General features: G+C 34.6%; 1 protein-coding gene across 1 annotated transcript; it reads left to right on the forward strand.

The window, feature by feature from the left end:
- The first annotated feature begins 16,205 nt into the window (after positions 1-16,205).
- Positions 16,206-17,475, forward strand: LOC131068403 (endoribonuclease Dicer homolog 1-like). The gene is made up of 3 exons (XM_058003587.2): positions 16,206-16,661; positions 16,975-17,124; positions 17,200-17,475. Exons 1-3 carry the CDS (start codon positions 16,206-16,208, stop codon positions 17,473-17,475), a joined length of 882 nt encoding a protein of 293 aa, XP_057859570.1.
- Positions 17,476-21,225: the final 3,750 nt, after the last annotated feature.

The raw sequence follows: 21,225 nt of genomic DNA on the forward strand, positions 1-21,225 counted from the left end.
CGAACAAACTACTCAAATGCCTTAGTCAACTCAAGTTGGTCTTCATCCAAAATTTTTGAAGGACCCCTAAGATCGCAACAAGTGTGATATTTTGAGATTTTAGGTCTGTTAATTTTATGGAGTGACTAATTCAATCCTTATATCTGACATGATATATAATTAAACAAGAAAGTACCAAAATGCATCTTACACCCCCCAGAATGGATAAAACTAGAATTTGCAATCCCTAACATATTTTTTCCAAATGACACCAGATGGAAGCAACAAAAGCAACATGTAACTTCAAGATATTGAAACTATTAAAATATGGAAAATCATGTAAAAAATACTTGAACCATAGTGTAGTTCATCAAAGCATATTTTTGATGATATCTAGTTTGTCAAAATCCACCTTTGTTTGCAACAGTTATCCAAATATGAAAAATACCTATAATAGGAACTTTGGAGATCAATTCAATCTCTACGCCCCACCATGCAACCACAAAATCAATGAGGGTGAAAAAAGTTGAGCCCTTTAGGTTGAGTAAAGGGTTGATTGTTAGTAGCCTTTCCATTCCAACTAACTGCCAAGTCACCACAAGCTTCAAGGAATAAGAGTCCAATTCACCAAATAATCAAGTACATAAGTCACCAAACTAAATCACCTTGAAAATCCATGTATAGGAAAGAGACTTTTTATGGATTGTGTGAGCCTTTTATAACACTACAACAACTAGTGCTAGGCTATAATAGCCTCCCAAAACTCTCATGTTTAGTGCATGTGGGACTAAACTCCTTGCTTGTGCCTAAACATAGTTGCAATCATGCCCACTACCAACACTAAAAATGTATAAGTAAACTGTAAATAAAACTAATTATTTGAGTGCATAATTTATAATATATATAGTCTCAAGAAAATTTCACAACCAATGAGAGAGTAGTTTTCTCAAAATAGGGAAATGAGCGAATGCAATAGAATGAAAGCTTACATCAATCCTCCTTTGCAAAAGGAACTCCAAACCACTGTGTTCAAAATATCAAGAAAATTTTAATTTCCACATTTATCGAAGTATTCAGCTCTCTATAGAAAAATGTAGGCCTAGAATGACATAATCCATCCAGAAATAAGAGTGGTTGTGCCTGAAAAAAAACTATGCAGAGAAAAACCATGCTACTATGAAAAATGTTGACTCACCATAAGTAGAGATGGTAAATTAAGAACATGAGCCCACTAACTTCGCAATGAGCCTATAAAAATAGAGGGAAATTGAAATAAAGGAAAAACATGCAAGAGGGAGAATGAAATTGACTTTGCACACAACCCTATATTGAGAGCTAAGATGCCAAACACAAAATTAGGTAAGAAAAACAATCAAGAAAAAAGAAGGTCCTTAATAGTAAAATCGATCCTAATCAAACATCGATTAGAACTCAAAAAAATAGTCCTTTTCGAAATAAAAAATGAACTTAACGACCACCTTTTATAAATGCTAGTAAAATAATTTCTCAGGAATTTTGTGAACGCCAAATGATAATGGCACGATTAAACACCAAACCACAAGAATATGACTATAAATATAAAGAACAAACCTTAATAAAAATAGAGAAAAATCTTAGTAGGAAGGGGATTGCAAAATGAAGGCTCTAACACCATGTTCTAATACCCAAAAAATCAATCTCCACACCAAATAAAACTTCGCAAAAACCAATATTTAAACGAATATTTATAATAAAATTTAATAATTGTGTATCGAAGGCTCTAATTGTTTTCCTATTTTCCTAGGAGGGCTCATCACTAATGAAATAGGCATCCATGTTTCCTATATGTAAAATGATAAGATTGTAATACAATGAATGTAAAAGTGCATATAATCATTAAATTGAGAAAATTTAAAAAATATATACCTCTTGCGTCTCTTCTTCCAATCCATGATAAGGTGCATTCATCATTGTTGTAAATGATCCCATCCCTCGTTGTACATGTACAAGACAAAAGATGTTAGACTTGATCAATCTAGATGAACATGTATAATCATAATAATTTGAATAAACAAAATCTAAATCATGATAGAATAACATGTCTAAGCTCTTAAAACTATTATATCTTGATTTTAAAAATTGTGCTCAATCACCTTTTTCCAATTAGGCATCCTTAATAATGACCTTTGCAAAGGAGAAATCTCAACCACATGTAACGTACTATAAAAGAGTAACATAATTAATATACACAAACATATAATGTTAGCATAAAGTTAAGTAATCAAAACACAAATGAGATGCATATTCAATACAAACTATAAAAAATATTTGTAGAAAGAAGAATACCATATAGCTCTCTAGACCAAATGAAATGACCGTAACAGTAGCATCATGAACTTGTGAAAGTTGGTCCACAACAAAAACCTATCAAACCCCACACAAAGATACATTTAAAAAGTTAATATAAATTAGAAAACATTAATTTGAGTTTAAGGTGTTATTCTATTTTGACATGAATTGTAAATCTTTACCTCTAATTAAGATATAGGTGCAAGAGTTGTGGTATGTGTGGTGGATGGCATACCCAAATTTGCTACATCTTCAAATACATAATGTTTGCATTAGTTTATTTTGAGCTATAATTAAAAATCTATTTACATTCAAAAATTTAAAGTATTTAATAAATAAAATATTATAAATTTAAATCAACATACCTGACTAGCAAAGACCTACTGCATCAGGTCATCTGTGAGGGCCATGTCATCTGGTCCACCAACCTCACAACTAGCCCTATAATGTGTAAACTCATGGTAGCTCAAACCATTTGCACATGCAATGGTATCTACCTCGTAGCATACCTCATAGTAGGTAGTGCATTGGTGACCGCTATGCATGCTAGAAGTAGGTGGTATAGCTACAACACCATCATCTACTGTTGCACCATGTTGGGGTACTATACCATCATCTGAGGCAAGAGGATGTGATAACTATATCCCATGCTAGATGATGGTGTCAGTCAATGTGGCAGCTGCCTAAAGAGTCTCCATCTCCATAGTCTCTTTCAAGGTTATAAGGATCATCACGTTCACCAAGGGTTTCACAGCTAGTAGAACCCAATTCTAGGCATTTTGTACCCATCAAGCCCTTGGTCTATCTTGGGCAAAGCCTCTACCTCTACCCTAGAAATCACTCATATAAAATTAATTAGGGATCTCATTCAACATGAACTCGTAGTATAGTTTTCTCAAAAAATATAAAGGCATCTCAAAGTTATTGCAAGGAGGTTGGTAAAAGACCATCCACCACCTATCCAAAAATTGTGTTTTCATGGCCACGTGATTGAACCGGTGTATATGAAACCTATTTGAATTAAGAGGTAGGGTCTTCTGGGTTCAAGGATTAATGAAAAGAGCACATATTTGTACTTTTCTTATTTCTTTATTTTTTATAGCATCATATGAGAGACCTTGTGCATAAAAGTTGTGACATGACTGTCTATATGCATCCCATTCAGTGACTTGTTTTGAAACTTCATCAACACTATCCACAACTATTTATAGGGCTTGGGCAAGGTCTACATGGTGTTGGTGTTCAGATACTTTCAATCTAGCCACTAAGTTGGAAATGGTTATCCTATTTTGTCCTAGTCGATCTAGTAAATCATCTTGTGTGGTTTGGGAAGTGTTTATCAGATGATTAGGAAGATTATGGAGCATATTTTTCTGAGGGGGAATGTTTCCTTGAGGGGTGTTATTTTGTTGAGCATTTGATTACAAATTTACACAATAAAATAAAATTAATCACAAACTAAAAAACTATAGTTAAATTCAAGATAGAGAACAATAAAAATGCATAAATAAATAGTAAACTAACATCTCCAATTGTGTGGCATTTTGTTTTGGCTTATAGGGGTAAAATCACGATCATGGTTTTGGCACTATAACTTGGTCATCGTGTGTTTTTTGGTGGAATCCGTGGGTAGAATGGTCTTAGTCATTTAAAAGAAAATTATAATATAATTTACATGTTTGGGTTACGGTTTGGATTTTCCTAACCATACCCTATTCATGTTATTTTATTTTTCAAATAAATCGTATGCATTAGGTTCATTTTGGGTTTTTTTTAAAGATGGTGGCCAATTTTTTGTTCACTATCTTGATGCACTTGACCTTAACACTATAACTAGAAGACAAGTTCATAATTCAAAAAAAGTAGTTCATAATTAAGAAAGGTCTAGGATTATATGCATAAAGTCTTATATGTCTACGATTAAATTTTAGTCGGATCCAACACAAGATGAGCTCTACTTAATAGATAAACACGTGAACTCCATAACAAAAGCCTCAAAGAAAAGCTTCCCTCTTCTATGCTCTTGCTCTTCTCTCCACTTCCTTCTCTATGCATTTTTCTTTTGATTCCCAAGAATTTCTTCATTCTCCTTAATTTTTGGTTGTCTACCTTTCACAATATATAATCATATGGAGACCCATACCTCCTATCAGCTAGTCCTTGTTCTCTATCCTTTTGTTTTTCAATTATTTATTTTATTCTGTACCCATTTATAATGGAAATGATGGATGTGGGTATGCGACACATACTTAAACTAGAATGGTTGATTGAATCATTCATGACTAGCATTCTTAAACAATAAGAAATTGTAAAGGCATTAAGTCTTGAGATAGCCACTCCAATAGATACATTGTATTTTTATTTGAAAAAAATAATATAAATGTATTAAAGATAAGACAATTTTGATCATTTATTCATTTTATTTTAAGTAGTTTATTTAAATCATTTAAGATAATTCAATTTTTTTTCATAAATAAATATTTGATCATTTCTTTGAATTTTGAAGTATTATATTTTTATTTGAAAAAAAATATAAATGTATTAAAAAATAAGACAATTTTGATCGTTATTAATTTTATTTTAAGTTAATTTAAATCATTTAATACAATTCAGATAAAATTCATAAATAAATATTTAATCATTTTTTTAATTTTTTAAGTATTTAAATAATTATTGTTTTCTAAAATAACAATAGGATGAATTGGTCAAAATTAAGAGATCTCATTATCATTTTGACAAACACATCTTAATTACCTTTTCTTATATTCTCATCTTATTCACTAAATCTTCAACTTTTTCATTATATTTTATTTTGAGATTATTAAAATTATGTTTAGATTTTGAAGATTTGCATCCATTACCTAATTTGTATCTTTATGTGAACCTTCTAAATGTTTCCATCTTCCATTTGATTTCTTACAACTTGTAATTTTTAAACAAATGCTTAGGTCTATTCTTTTCTAATATAATGTGTAGACACCTAAAATTGTTAGGCCTAATTAAATAAATACTTTATTTATTTAATTACTTTAGCCTAATTCTTCTATTAATTAAATAAATATTTATTTATTTAATCAATTCATTTATCCTCTTCTAGCCTTATTTCTCATTTAAATAAATACATTTATTTATTTAAAATATCCTTTTCTTAAATTAAATAAATATCTTATTTATTTAATTGATTCCACTTTTACTATTAATTAAATAAATCTTTATTTATTTAATTAATTCATTAGCTTTTTCTACCTATGACACATATCATTCATCTCTTAATTCCTACACTACCTACCCTTTCATTATTTTATTATTTCCTCTACCTACCCTCTAATCATAGCCGACCTCTTTTTACACCTCTCAATCTTATCCCTCCATTTCTTATGGTGTCTTCTATATAAGGAGATGCTTCCTTCATTATCAAACCCTGGTGGACTACTTGACTACACTACGCTTTTGAACTTTATATATGCGATCCTACATGCAACCACATTTCTGTTCTTTGTAGAGCTCTTGTGCACATAAAATCTAAGAGCAAATATATCAAGCAAGATCAATGGAGATAGGAAGAATGAAGATCCAAACCCTATTGGACATGTCATGGTATAATCTTTGTGATTTCATTTGATTTGCATTGTCTTAAGTAATCTTCATATGTTATGGTGGATCTTTGTTGTTGTTAGGCTAGGGTTTTGTGGTTGAATTCATTTAGTCTTTCAATATTATATTGTTGTTATCCATTTTCACCATAATACATTTTGGCATGCCCGGTGGGACTCTTGTCCCTTTTGCATTTAACATCCTTGTTGTAGATTTAGTGTTTTGAAGTTGCAGATCTGACATTTCTGACAATATTTTGATATTTTCATGTCTGCGTACTTTCAGATTGTGTTTTTTGGTTTTCTGCCACGTCTGCAACATCTGGGATCGCGTCTGCACCCTCGACAGTTTTTTTTTTTGTGTAGATTCCAGAAATCGCGTCTGTGGGATTTTCAGGCGCGTCTGCATCCAGAAGCCGCGTCTGCGTTCCGAAACTGCGTCTGTGTGATTTTCAGGCGCATCTGTGTCTAGAAGTTGTGTTTGTGTTTATGGTAACTGCGTCTGTGTACACTTATTATGCATTTTGGATTTTCATTAATTCAAGTTTTTAGTCATTCGGTTTTTCAGATTTGGTTTATTTTGAGCTAACATTTTCAGATCTAGCTAACAAAATTGGTGTAGCTTGTCTTGAAAGCAAAATCATTTTGTCGAAGGCCCCCATTTCACAAAGCCTTTTGGATCTAAAATTGACCTAACTTGTGTGCTTGTAGGAAGGGGTGATCATTTGAAACAATCCAAACTACTAACAAATCTTTGTTGCAGGACCTTGGCAAGGGTTTTTAATCTTTATTATGTGCCTTATTTTCATAGACTAGCAAACACTTCAATTGGTGCATTAAAATTGAATCATTGTCTTTTGTGTCTTGAGCAATAGGCCCTTTTTGTTTAATCTTTAGAGGGCCTGTCTCCCCATGTGGTCATTAGGACTACTAGTGAGGAGAGAATGACCCAAGTGGTAGCAAAAGAAAAGCCATCTTCTTCCAAACCACTATAAATAACTATATTCATGGTGAAAACTATGAATAACGTGTGCTGATTAGTTCATACTGACACTATGTCTCCCCATAAACCCGTTTGATCAAATTTATTTGATCATTTGTAGGGCGTAACCCCTACCCGCTGGGAGCCTTCTGTATTTATAGAGCTGAAAGTACCGCATGTATGGCCACACTAGCGGATGCCCTTACTAGCACCTTTTTGTTTTAGAAGCCCAAATCCTTCTAGTTGTTGGGGCAGGAGGTTAGACCTCTGGTAGCGGCCCACACACATACGGTTCTTAGTAGAGATACAAAGTTTGCCACACGGAGTTTTTATGGGGACTGATGCTTGGCTGCCCTGAGAAGTGAGTGTCGAGGGTGGAGCCAGTGGGGTCAAGCATCTAAGTATCCACTCTAAATAGCGTAGCCTCGGGGATAAAACCCCATGTGGGATCAACAACTATTGCCTTGGCCAGCCATAAGAATTATGCTTGACCTATTTTAAACATTCAAACATTCAAGACCAAACAGAAAAACATTGTGTCTTTTGTGTCTTCAAGTGTATGCAAAACAATTTTACATCAAACAACACACTTTCTTTGAGTCATATTTTTGAGTCTAGACACTTGCAAACATTGACTCCTCATCAATACTGTGTCATCTTGTCACAAAAAAAAATAGTTAAACATTCAGATTTGGTCACAACAAAGCAACTTTACAAATTGGAAAAAATTGCACAAATTTTGCAGAAACGTATCTGTGTCTGACATAATAGCATTTGTGTCATATAACCATGTCTATGAAGGGAAGAAACGCGTCTATGTTCTTAGAATCAACATTGCATTTACAAAATCTCAGACTCGCGTCTGTGTTAAACATAACCACGTCTATGTCAGGAAATCGCGTCTATGCAGTATACAGGCACGTCTGTGTTCAGAATTGAAAAAATTTTACAGTCCAGCAAACAAACACAGCCAATTTCAGAATTCTTGAGCTTCCTAGGTTATTTCTCTAGGGTTTCATCAAGCATTCAACCTGTCTTTGGGTCTCACAAAGTCCATCATTACTTTACACCTTACATTACATTCACATTTGTCTAAACTTGAGTCAAAAGGTCACTTGCTTGTCCTCACCATACTTTGTCAACACACTACATACAACAACATTTTGCTAAGAGGTCCCTCATCAAGGTCTATCACCTTTGGGTCTCATTTGGTCTTACTTAGAGTCAAGGTCAACTTACCTCATCAAGACAAACTATCATCTCTTTGGAAGCCACACCTACTCTACTACATACATACTTGGTCTTACACTTTGGACATTGCAAGTACACCTCAGATTCATTTACATTCCATCCAAACTCTTGGTCTTCCATACTCTTTCCATTTTCATCTAGTCTTACACATCTTGGTCAATACCTAGTTCATGGTTGAAACCTGTTTGCAAAAATCTAGGAGAGAAGCTAAAGAGGCTCAAGAGTCCACAAACATGAGTTCCTATGAGTATGACAATGATATTTTTTTCAATTCTGATCATACTAAATTACTTGACATGGATGCCTATAGAAACATTCCAAATGTTGAGCACATGGACACTACAAACAACAATGATACACACATTGACAATATGAACAACATTTTAGTACATTCAGGAGAAGTGGAAGACACCATTATGAATCCTCATTTTAATCGATTGGTTGAGGAAATAATGAGGAGAGATAGACAATACTTCTTACAAGTGATGGTACAAAGTGGAACCAAGATCCCTCATGATTTTGACATGTCTCAAATAATGGAAAATCGACCTTTGCAACAAAATCACTCCAACATGGATCAAAGGAGGCCTAATAGTGGAGGCAATAGAGGACCACATATGGTGCCTGAAGAATTTGGTTAGGTTAGGGTTAGTAATGACTTTGGATTCTCACTTTTCCAACCCTCCTAAATGATTGTACTCTCATGGAATGTAAGGGGCTTGAACAACGGCCCTAGACAAAAATTTGTTTGGGATTTGATCAGGAATCATTCACCCAATGTCCTTTTCTTGCAAGAAACTAAACTTTCAGTGGAGAGTATGATGGGTCTTGTGCCAAAGCTGTGGGGCCGAGGCAAGTGTCACTATGTTGGGGCAGCTAGTTCCTCGGGAGGGGTGGCCTATCTTTGGAACCATTTAAGGCTCTGCCCTGTCTGGTGGACCACCTCCAGATCCTCATTATTTGGGGTGCTATCTAGTCTTGAGACTGGGGAATTCATCTTGTTTTCGAATATCTATGCTCCCACTGATCTTTGGGGTAAGCAAAACTTATGGTCTCATGTTGCTGGTATGCGAAGGTTGGTCCCTTTTCATCCTTGGATTATGGCAGGAGACTTCAATGCCATCCTGGAGTTGAGTGAAAAGAAGGGGGGTGTAATGTGGTTGGAACCTTCTTCTTTCCTTTTCCAAGATAGTATCTCCTTGGTGCAACTAGTTGACATCAAGCCTAGCCATGGTTTGTTCACTTGGAACAACAAGAGGGTGGGAGAGAATTGGATTGTTGAACAGTTGGATTGTTTTTTGGTCTCTTGCTTTTGGATTGGTGGGGGGTGCTCCACAAGTACTGAGGTTCTTGACTGGAGAGGGTCAGATCATTGGCCCATCAACTTAGTTCCATCTTCAGCTCGGGTTGCCCGTTCACCTTCATTCAAATTCCAACTTACGTGTCTTTGGGACCCTTCTTTGTAGGTTCTTGTTGCAGACTGGTGGAGGAAAGGGAGGCCGGCCTTTGGCACTGCCATGTACTCTTTTGCCAAGCAGTTGCAATTTGTTAAGCTTCAGCTTAAACAGTGGAATTGAGAAGGTTTCGGTAACATCTTTCATGAGAAGAAAGCTACTCAAATTGTGCTAAATGAGATCACCAGTGAAATTAGAGAGCATGGTTTGTCTGAGGAATTGTTTAGAGAGGAAGACAAGGCTATCAAGGTGGTTGAGGAATGGGAGCTTAGGGAAGAAATATATTGGAAGCAGAGAGCTCATATTGATTGGTTGAAGGAGAGGGACAAGAACACTACTTTCTTCTTCAACTCTATGAAAGCAAGGAGACACAAAAATTCCATTCCTGTTCTAGTTAATGATAGAGGTGACCAGTGCTTATCCTTGCAGAAGATGTCTAGGGAGTCTCTTCAGTTTTTCTAGTCCCTCTTTAGGGAGGACTCTCAGGGGGAAACAGTGGAGGAGGATCTGGTTCTGGCTTGCATTCCTTCTCTTGTCTCAAGGGAGATGAATGAGCAGCTTTTGTGTCCTATCTTTCTGGAAGAAATTGAGAGGATTGTCTTCCACATGAGGAAAGGAAAGGCTCCTGGACCAGATGGGTTCCTGGTTGAATTCTTTCAAGAGTTCTGGGACATTATTAAGTTGGATTTATTGGAAGTAGTCCAAGAGTCCCAAAGGAATAAGCAAATGCATAGGGCATTGAATGCGACCTTCATTGCTCTAGTCCCCAAGTGTGAAGGGGCCAACTAGTTAGGCTAGTTCCACCCTATCTCCCTCTGCAATGTGATTTATAAGATCATCTCTAAGTTGATAGCAGATAGATTGAAGAAGTGCATGGGGAATGTTATCTCTGAGTAGCAAAGTGGGTTTGTGGAAGGGCACCAAATTCTAGATGGTGTGCACATTGCTACAGAGACCATTCATTCTATGGCAACCTCCAAGGAGAAAGCTATGTTTATCAAGCTGGATATGGATAAGGTGTATGATAGAGTTTGGTGGTCCTTCCTTTAGAAGATCCTCAGGGCTTTTGGCTTTGCTGATGAGTGGATCTAGTGGGTTATGAGTTGTGTTATGTCCACCTCTTTCTTTGTGCTTATCAATGGGGACCATACTGAGTTGTTTGGTGCTTCTAGGGGTCTCCACTAGGGGGATCCCCTCTCTGCTTATTTATTCATTCTTCTTGCTGAGGGTTTGGGGAGGTTGATTAAGCATAATGTGGGCCTGGGTACTATTCAAGGTTGGAGATGGGGTAACGACTTGTAGCCGCAGTCTCACTTGCAGTTTGTGGATGATACAGCCCTTATGGGGATAGCTTGGATCAATGAAACTACTAATTTGTGTAAGGTTGTAGATGTTTATCTTGCAGCTTTTGGCCAACTGATCAATGAGGATAAATCTTCTGTCCTCTTTTTCAACACTCCTGAATCTATTGAAATGAGGATTGCTCTTATCTTGAGATTCCAAGTTGGCTCCCTGCCCTTGACTTATTTAGGTATTCCTATTTCTCCTGGCAACCCTCCTAGGGAGTCGTTGCAGGGGATCTTGGATAAATTCTGATCGAAGGTTGATCACTGGACTCATAGATGGTTATCCTTTGCAGGGAGGGTTTAATTGATTCAGTCGATGGTTTAGGCTCTGCTGATCTATTGATGTATTCTTTAGGTGGCTCCTAAGTGGTTCTTGAAGGGTTTGGACTCTCTGGCAAGGCAATTCTTATGGGCAGGTAATCTCTCCTCTTCGAAGTGGAGTCTGGTCAATTGGGACCTGGTGTGTAACCCAAAGCAGTTGAGGGGGCTTGGGTTAAGGCAGTCAATTCTTTTTGGGGAAGCACTTGTAGCTAAATTGTACTGGAGGTGGTGTGTTGAGCAGGATCGAGGCTGGGCTAGGATTTTGGCCAACAAATATATGCAGAGGATCCTGATGGAGGAAATCCCTAGATATCCGCTTGAAGGAAAGGGCTCATCGAGGAGGGCTTCTCTCATTAAGGCAAGGCTTTTTTGGATTTGCAGAAGGGGGGAAGAGGTCCTTTTCTGGAATGACTCTTGGGATGGATACCCTCCCATCCTTGATCAGTTTCCTAACCTTGGAAACTCGGGCCAGAGGTTTTTGGAAGTGGGATGGTCAAGGGTGAGTGACTTTAAGGCTATCTATAGGTGTGGTCGACTAGATTTGGAGCAGTGAAAGACTCCTAATGAATGGCCGTTTGTTGGGATGGAGGAAGAGTGTGCTGAGTTGCAGGGTATTTTGGCGAATAGACACTGTAGCTCCCTTAAGGGTAGGGATGGGCTTGCTTGGTCTCCAAATCCTAAGGGCATTTTTTCTGTGGCTAGTGGATACTAGGAATTGATGAGCTAAAGACTTGAGGGAAGAGAAGTAAACTGGTGGAAATAGGTGTGGAATAATGCTTCTTGGCTGAAGTGTAACTGGTTTGCTTGGACTTTGTCTTGGAATAGATGTCTTACTTGGGACAATATCCACAAGCAGGGGTTCTTGGAGCCTTATATTTATGTTTTGTGTGGTAACGAAGAGGAAGATTTGCCACACCTGTTCTTCAGATGCCCCTTCTCTATGCTTATCTGGAACTATTAGTGGGGGGTGTGGAAGCATCCTTGTGTCCATTCAGATTCTTTGGTGGAGTTTTGGAGCAGTTTGGGCAGACCTCCTATTCCGTCCTCCTTCCTCCAAACTATCTGGTATATTGGGCCCATCTTCATTCTGTGGCAGATCTGGCTCAAAAGGAACAAGAGGATCTTTCGTGAGGCCAAACTGTTTGTTCAACAAGTTTGGAATAGGATCACTTCTATGATTCGGGAGACAGTGGAAGCTAAGTGTGAGGTGAATTTCCTGCTAGGTAGAGATGAGGCAGATATTGTGAGTAGGCTTGGCTTGCAGGAGTTTTCTCCTGCCTCTGCTTGTGTCAGGAGAGGTAGATGGGCTATAAAGAAGGTGCAAAGGGTGGGAAGGTGGATACCTCCTCAGGATGTGTTTATCAAGATTAACACTGATGGTTCATCTAGGGGTAATCCAGGTCCTGCTAGAGTAGGTGGTGTTGGCAGGAATAGCAGGGGGGAGGTTGTTTTCTTCTTTCAGTGCATAAAGGGTGGCAATCTAATAATTTTATGGAGGGTTTTGCGATTCTTTATGCACTGAAGCGGGCTTTGGTGTTGGGTTGTAGGAAGGTGATTTGTGAGTTGGATTCACAAATTGTTGTTAACTTGTTGTCTAAGCAGAAGGTGAGTGGGATTGAGTGGCAGTTGGTAGGGATTGTTCAGTAGATTCTCCAAATTAGCTCTTTAATGGAGCATGTGTCCTTCATCCATGTTCCTCGAGAATGGAATGGAGTGGCAGACTGCTTGGCCAAGTGGGCCTCGGATCATGATAGTGATTGGAAAGTTGAAGGTTGGGAGCATCTCTCTAGGGATTACTGTCAGGAATTGCAAAAGATTTTCACTGAGGACATGGATGATTTTGAAGTTGGTTGATCTGTGGCTGGGGTGGTAGTTCTTCTCTAGGGCCTAGTGGCTCTAGTTCTCTTTGTAATTCTTGTGTCTGATTTTCAATAAAGTTTTTACACTTTTAGTCAAAAAAAAATTTGTTCCTATACAATGATACCATCATCCAATAGTTCCCTTGATAGTTCCCCTCTCAAGGTTAATGTATGTATGAGGTTCACAAACCTCATGTAGTCATAATATGGATATAATATCATATTAATATAAAAGCCTCTACAAGGCTTCGAAAGGGGTTCTACTTCAACATGGTTCAATGGCATCAAGTATCATAATGACATTGTCATAATAAAACCACATAAAATCCTAGTGAACGTCAAAAGACATACATCAGCACTTACAACAAGCATGAAATGTGATGAATGTTTAGGTTATACTTGAGTCAATTGACAACATTATATTCATCCTATTTCCACATAGAAAGATATACTCCTTAGTATCTATAGCAATATTATTCTCAATATTCTAGTTTCATTTCCTTATTATGTGGACCATTATTCTCATTGTAGCTTTGTTCTTAGACTAGATAATTTTGCACTTAGAACTTATAACTCAATTCTTCTTATAATTATAATTACCCACATTCTCATAATGTGATATTGGTTTAATTTAAAAATATAAGAAACTTATATGGAAGCCCATAAGATATCAAAAGACATTATATGGTATGATTATAGATTGTTTTATCTCTTACATCACTAACATGATTTTATTGAATGATAGTTACCTTCCATTTGGTACACACTCATCTTCTGGTCCATTGTAACTATAGTATCTTCTTTCTTTTAATTCAGATGATAATTTTAATAATCTATATATAGTCATATTAAGTCTTTATCCATCAATTGAAATGGACTACCAAGAGTATCAACTTGCCACATTAATACAGTTTTAGTTCCAATAGAAAAAATTTTATCACCTACATTGTTGACTTAAATATATTAGTCTCAATCACTAAAGGAGCCAAAATGAAGTTGATAAATTGTTCCATCACATTAGGCTCAATATTAGATCCTTGGTTTTTAGTTATCATACATAACATGTACTCATTATAAGCTAGTTTTTTATGCTTTCAAGTGATTTAGACCACACTAACCATAAAAATAGAATTTATTTTATCAACATTAATAATAATATACAAACTTGATGTATGGAATTTCTTGATGATCAAAATAAAACAAGAGTCTAATTAAATCTCAATAACTAATTAAGCCACACGGCCACACCTCATCTTTCTTATGAGACATTAGAAAAATACAAGGATATTCAAATCTATTCACAAAATATAAGTTATAATAAAATTAATCACAATTTACAATCATTCTAAAAAAGAAGTTTGTGCTTAATCTCTTTAATCTCTTTAATCTCTTTATTTAATTATATGAATATTTTTTTGTTAAGGTTATGTTATACAAGGTAGCATTCAGGATTACATCCAATACAAATTTATGCTTAATTATACTTTAACGAGTATCCATGCACTCTTTGCCATCTCCATGCCCTCTTACCAATATCCAACTTGAATGTAGGAATGCATAATGATGTTCAAATTATAACAGAAAGTTTTTAAAGCCTTTCCAACAAACCCGTTTGAACATTACCAACTACCAGGGAAATTCCTCAAGCCACATTAAGTCAACCATTTTGTTAAATAGTTCACTTTTCTTATCTAGTCTTTTCACAATCTACATACAGGTTGCACTGTGTGTGGAGGGAAAGATAGAACTAAGCAGTAGAAATTGCTTAAGTATGAATAATACAAAATGAAAAATTACATTAACAATTTTTTCTCAAGTAAAAACAGAAGACAGGCGTAAGACACGTGAACTGCATAACAAAAGCCTCAAAGAAAGGTAGATGATATCACACAAGCAATTAATCCACCTAAATGAATTATTTTAAGTTGTATTATTAATTTTATTTTGTTTAAGAAATAGATACATTGTATTTTTATTTGAAAAAAATAATATAAGTGTATTAAAGATAAGACAATTTTGATCATTATTCATTTTATTTTAGGTAGTTTATTTAAATCATTTAAGACAATTTAATTTTTTTTCATAAGTAAATATTTGATCATTGCTTTGATTTTTAAAGTATTATATTTTTATTTGAAAAAAAATATAAATGTATAAAAATAGAAGACAATTTTGATCATTATTAATTTTATTTGAAGTAGTTAATTTAAATCATTTAATACAATTAAAACAAATGCATAAATAAATATTTAATCATTTTTCAAAAATTTGAATTATTTAAATTATTGTTGTTTTCTAAAATAATAATAGGATGAATTGGTCCAAATTAAGAGATCTCAATATCATTTTGACAAACACAACATCTTAATTACCTTATCTTATATTCTCATCTTATTCACTAAATCTTCAATTTTTTCATTATATTTTACTTTGAGATTATTAAAATTATGTTTAGATTTTGAAGATTTGCATCTATTACCTAATTTGTATCTTTACGTGAACCTTCTAAATGTTTCCATTTTCCATTTGATTTCTTGCAACTTGTAATTTGTAAACAAATGCTTAGGTCTACTCTTTTCTAATATAATGAAATACCTTAACTTTTGCATTCAATTTATAAATTTAACATACCCACTTGCTACTATGTTCCACAATCCTTTCCATATTAATACTCTTTTCATCTTCCAATAATAAAAAAAATCCACCTTTAAGCTATATCATTACTAACATACACACGTACTTATGTAGACAGGTATACACACATCTTCTAAAAGGAATTTATTCAATTTTAGGGTTTAAATTGATTAAAAATAGGGGCCTTCATATATATATATATATATAGTAGTTGGGGCACAAAATGCAAGATATTAAATGATTTAGAGGTTATCAATTAGGCTTAGCTTAGGGATAAGGTCAAGGTTAGATCCGGTTTAGGGTGTCAATTTTAGGGTTAGGGTTAGTGTTAGGAATCAAATAAAATTCGTATTTAAGGAAGGTTCCATAATAGTATTATTATTTTTTATAATCTGCAATCTTTCTCTTCTGAAACAAAGCCAACCATTTTAGAATTTTAGGCTCTTGCCCTTGATAAAATGAAAGAAGGATTGGATGATGAATGCTTGGAAGAAAAAATAAATCAAATATTTTGCAATTCAGAACATGAAATTCTTTATGATAATTTGGATGAATTGGAAGTGGTTTTGAATTACAAATTCCAGAGAAGAAGTCTTCTTGAAGAAGCTCTAACTCATTCCTCAGTATTTATGAATTTTTCATTCCAACTAGAATTGTTGGGTTTGCAAGAGTGTCAGATCTCTCGCCATCTGAGAAGTAGAGGCTTCAAATCATATGAACGATTGGAGTTTGTGGGGGACGCCATTTTGGGTCAGTTGATTGCGGTTTATCTATACTACACTTACCCAGACATGGAACCAGGCACCTTGACCCGTTTGCGTTCTGTAAATGTTCGAAATGAAACATTGGGTCGTGTGGCGATCAAGCATGGATTTTCTAAGTACCTTCGTTGCCGATGTGATTTGAAAAAAAATGTAAGATTAATTTTCCTGGTTTTTTTTTATTACTAATTATATAAAGAGTTACCTACAATGATAGTATCATAGGAGCTCAATAAGAAAAATAAAAAGTTCAATAGTAAATAAAGTAGATGATATAGACATGTTTATACAATATGGATATGTGTATTTAAAAGATCTAATATTATATTAGATTTTATTTGATTTTTATTTTCATTTAAAAAATTTAATTGATTTATATCAGACTTAATTTGATTCAGGTTTTAAGTTTAATGCATCTAACTAGTACATTGTGAAATGGTATACATTTTCTATCTATAATTTTCAGATTGATGAGTTCATCGAGATTGCATATAATGAACCAAAGTATCATAGCTCTAATCAGGCAAAAACTCCAAAAATGCTTGCTGATATAGTTGAATCCATCGCGGGTGCAGTCTTTGTAGATTGTGGAAATTCTGTTGACAAAGTTTGGGAGGTACTTATCCTGTAATTTTAAGATTTTTTCTTTTATATTATTCTGTAAGAAAGGTGGTAACAGTATTTTCTATAGGTATTTGAACCATTGTTGCAACCATTAGCTGGTCCAGAGACACTTGAGGAGCACCCAGTTGCAGAGCTTCAGGAGTTTTGTCAAAGGGAGAAAAAACATATTGAATATAAAAGTGATAAAGTGGACGATGTTTTGGTTTGTGTGGATGTATTTATCGATGGGCAGTTAATGGGAACTGGGAAAAATGCAGTAAAGAAACTGGCAAAGAGAGAAGCCGCTAGAAATGCCTTTCTCAATTTAAAAGAAGAGAAAAAATCATCTTCTCTAACTGTTTAATTTCTGAGAATTGAAAGGCTCAATTCAAAGATTAATCCATATGTTCTCAATGAGACAATTGATCGATTTTCTGCACCTGAGATCATTTTTCATGAGATTGTTGTTTCTTTTCCAAAAGTTTATTGACTTTATTTTATTAGAGATACTATTGATTCATTTACATTGACTTTATCTGCAAACATACATAAACTAAAATGGGTATTTGAGAATCATTCATTCATGACTACTATTGTATTGTCTTGTCTTCAATTAAGGTAGTCACTTCATTTTTAAATCATCTTTAAAGAAATAATTGTTATATTAGTATATCTTAATATCTTTTTCACCAACACATCATCTTTGATTACTTTCTTTTATATTCTCATCTTATTTTTGAATATTTGCAACTATTACCTGATTTGTATCTTTATGTCAACCTTTTAAATCTTTCCATACTTCATTGTTTAGTTAAGCTGAACAGTTCTTTCGTGTATGTGTGCAACTTCTGTTTGGATGTGGTCTGTAGGATATTGTTATTATCAAGGAGCAGCAGCGATGCAACAAGCTGTTTATCGTCGTCCCTTCTGATCTCTGATGAGATTGTTCTGAATGTGAAATTCAATTGTTTTGTTTCTGTGAAAATCCTCAGTATTATACTGAGGTTCATATATACTAGTTAGATCTTTAGATCAAAGCCAGAAGCTGTTTAAATTAATTTGTATCAGTTTTTGAATTGTTATAGTGTTCGTTTTATTACAGGAGTATTGCCCCTTCATGACAGAAGTACAAGAATATAAAAAATCAAATAATAGACCAAAGGTTAATCTTTGTATAAAAAAAAAATTCATTTTGTTTAATTTTATTTGTATCAATTTTTTGATTGTTATAGTGTTCGTTTTATTAGAGTATCCAGTAAAAGGGCAAAAGTACTAGTTCATGCACGTTTTCTGATCAACTTTGTCCCATGAGAGGAATCAAAGAAATTCACCTGTACTGCTGCCCCACATTTTATTAATTCAAACCTGTATATGGTAGAGATTTCATTTGGTTCTAGCATGTTTTATCATGAGGTTAATATCATTGTCTCCGTCTCTTTAAGATTCTTGACATTATTAAAGATTATTATGAAGTATAAACGATTGTCTGCCTCTTTTCGTTAGTGAGCAGGCTAGAGATAGAAGGTTTCTCAAACATATTCAATTTGCTGGTCATAGAAGCGGAATTCTCAGAATACTTCTCTATCAGATGTAGGATTGCAACAATTCAAGGTCACAGCATGAATTTGACTTCCACCCATGTGTCTGTCAGCACACAACAGCCTATCTTTCTTAAAAATGTACTTTGATTTCCTGCCTAAGAAGCATTCCATGTCTGCTCAGAGCCCAGATGACCTAAAAAATTGCAGGTTCTGTTGCTCACATTTCTCTCTATACTATGTGCCATGTGAACACATTGTCAAGGAGTGTTGCATCGTCTCTCTAATTAGAATCCTTGTCCATTGCTTTCTATTTAATTATTCTGTCTTCTGCACTTTTTGATTTTACTCAGTATTAAAAGTGTTTCAACTTATGAATCATATTAAAATTCTTTTAATAGAATAAGTAGAAGGTTTAATAGGATAAGTAGAAGGTGTTTATTACTTTAACCTATTTTCCTTTAGATTCTGGCTCGTATCCTTCAGTACTGACAGTAACCTTTGGATTGTATATGTTTTGGACTGTATATGTTTTTGATTATTTAAGTAAGGAAGGGTCCTGATTCTTCACAAAATGACCAAACAAAAAAACTGAATAACAATAGAATAGCAATTGACATCACACAGACAAAAGCTAGAAACAAATCATGAAGCTAACCCACCAGAAAATAACATACTAACAATCACTAAATAAAAAATAAATTTAATAATTAAACTTAGAAATACTATGGCTAAAAAAACCTAAACCCTAACAGACTTCTAATGCTATCAAAACCATCCATATCAGTAAACTAAAAAAAAGAAAAAAGGCACAAAATCTAGCACTCCATCTGCATTATTTACTATTTAGGAACTAGTAGTCTCTTGCATTTCAAAGGAGCAAGAGGAGGAGAAATGGAAGGAACAAAAAGAACATGCTATGTTTCTTGAGTATCCATAAGATTGGCACTCATACTTCACCAACTATTATTGGTGGCTTTAGTGTTGTTACAAGTGTGACTTCAAACACTAATAGAGATTTGGTGAACTAGTCCCCCTTTTGGTTGACCTTGGCCTCATAGATCATCTTCTTTGTAATGAAGAAATCATTAAAATTTGGGTCATTTATTTCATTTTGTTTCCACCTTATCTATTTTGGCCATTTTAAGAAATGAGGCGGTGGATTCTTTCTCGATTATGAAGTGGGCATTCCATGAGATTAAGAACTTCAACATAAAGCAGAGGGCTATCGGTAGCAAAATGGAAATGCTAGAACATAAAGCAGAGGGCTATCGGTAGCAAAATGGAAATGCTAGAAACTATCAGTGAAGGCTCTCATTGCAAACAAGGCACTCAAGGAAGTGAGCTGTGGATTTGATAATCTGAAAAATACTATGAGAAAAAGATTGCAGTCATTGGGAAGAAAATTAAAGGCATTAAAGATTCTCTCCATTCCATCATGTCTCATAGTTATAGTGTTATCAGCATCACATCTGAATCATGGTTTTGAATATGGAAAAGGGTTACCAAGGCATCCTAGTGGTGGAGTTGGATTTGGAGAAGGAGAGTGGTTGGGTCCTACCAAGAGGACTCAGGCTAACCTAATAAAAAGGTGGACAACCCACTGAGACTTTAAAGACTTTGGCTTAATTTTTTTAAGTCTCTCTCTGATAACTTATATCATCAAGTATGAATTTGATAAATACACCATTTTTGTTCACAAAGAATTTGACAAATACATCAATTAACAACTTATTTGAACAATAATTTCAATCAATAATCTATATCACAAAAATCTTTTCTTAAAAAAAAAAAATGTAGATAATCCCTTATAGATTTTGTAGATCTATATCACACAACTCTTTTCTTATTAAAAATAATGTATGCAAATGACCTATTTTGTAGGTCATATTGTTAAAAGAACATGAAAAATTATGTTATGATCCTTTGTTTCCCTATTCCCTCTCATATCCCCTCTCATTTTCTATTCAAAATTTCAATCAACCAACTCACTAACTTATCATTACACAATTCATTCATTTCAATTGACTTATCATTACACAATTCATTCATCAACCAACTCAACTAACTTATCATCACACAATTCATTCATTTCAACTGAATCGCTTCTCATACCCCCTCTCACTTGCTGATCAAAAATTCAATTAACCAATTCATTTATTTCAACTGAATCCCTTCTTATACCCCACTTTCATTTTCTATTCAAAAAATTCAATCAACCAACTTGTCTAACTTATCATTACACAATTCATTTGTCTAGTTTATACACAATTCATTCATTTTCACTGCATTTCAATTGCAAGCTGCATTTCCTCTTGATCAGAATTTAGGCATCTTACATTTCCTATTGATCTCAAACTATCCATTTCAATTGCAACCTACAACCTCCACACTGGAGATCAAAATTCAGCATTAGGGAGGGACTTCAGCTCTTGTTCACTCTGCAAACATTGAACCAAGGGCTAGTCACCAATTTTTCCTAAGAATACACTCACTTGCATGTACAAAATCGATCTCGTTAGGTGATGGACCTTATAATGATAGCGAAGAAGGATAACTCTCGACGTATTTTATAT

The sequence above is a fragment of the Cryptomeria japonica genome, chromosome 3, assembly GCF_030272615.1.
Source record: "Cryptomeria japonica chromosome 3, Sugi_1.0, whole genome shotgun sequence".
Lineage (NCBI taxonomy): Eukaryota > Viridiplantae > Streptophyta > Pinopsida > Cupressales > Cupressaceae > Cryptomeria > Cryptomeria japonica.

Excerpts from the sequence above, each read along its gene's own strand:
- LOC131068403 (XM_058003587.2), top strand. The coding sequence starts at position 16,206 with ATGAAAGAAGGATTGGATGATGAATGCTTGGAAGAAAAAATAAATCAA. Across the intron at positions 16,662-16,974 it reads GATGTGATTTGAAAAAAAAT|ATTGATGAGTTCATCGAGAT; the intron begins GTAAGATTAATT and ends TATAATTTTCAG. Across the intron at positions 17,125-17,199 it reads CTGTTGACAAAGTTTGGGAG|GTATTTGAACCATTGTTGCA; the intron begins GTACTTATCCTG and ends TATTTTCTATAG.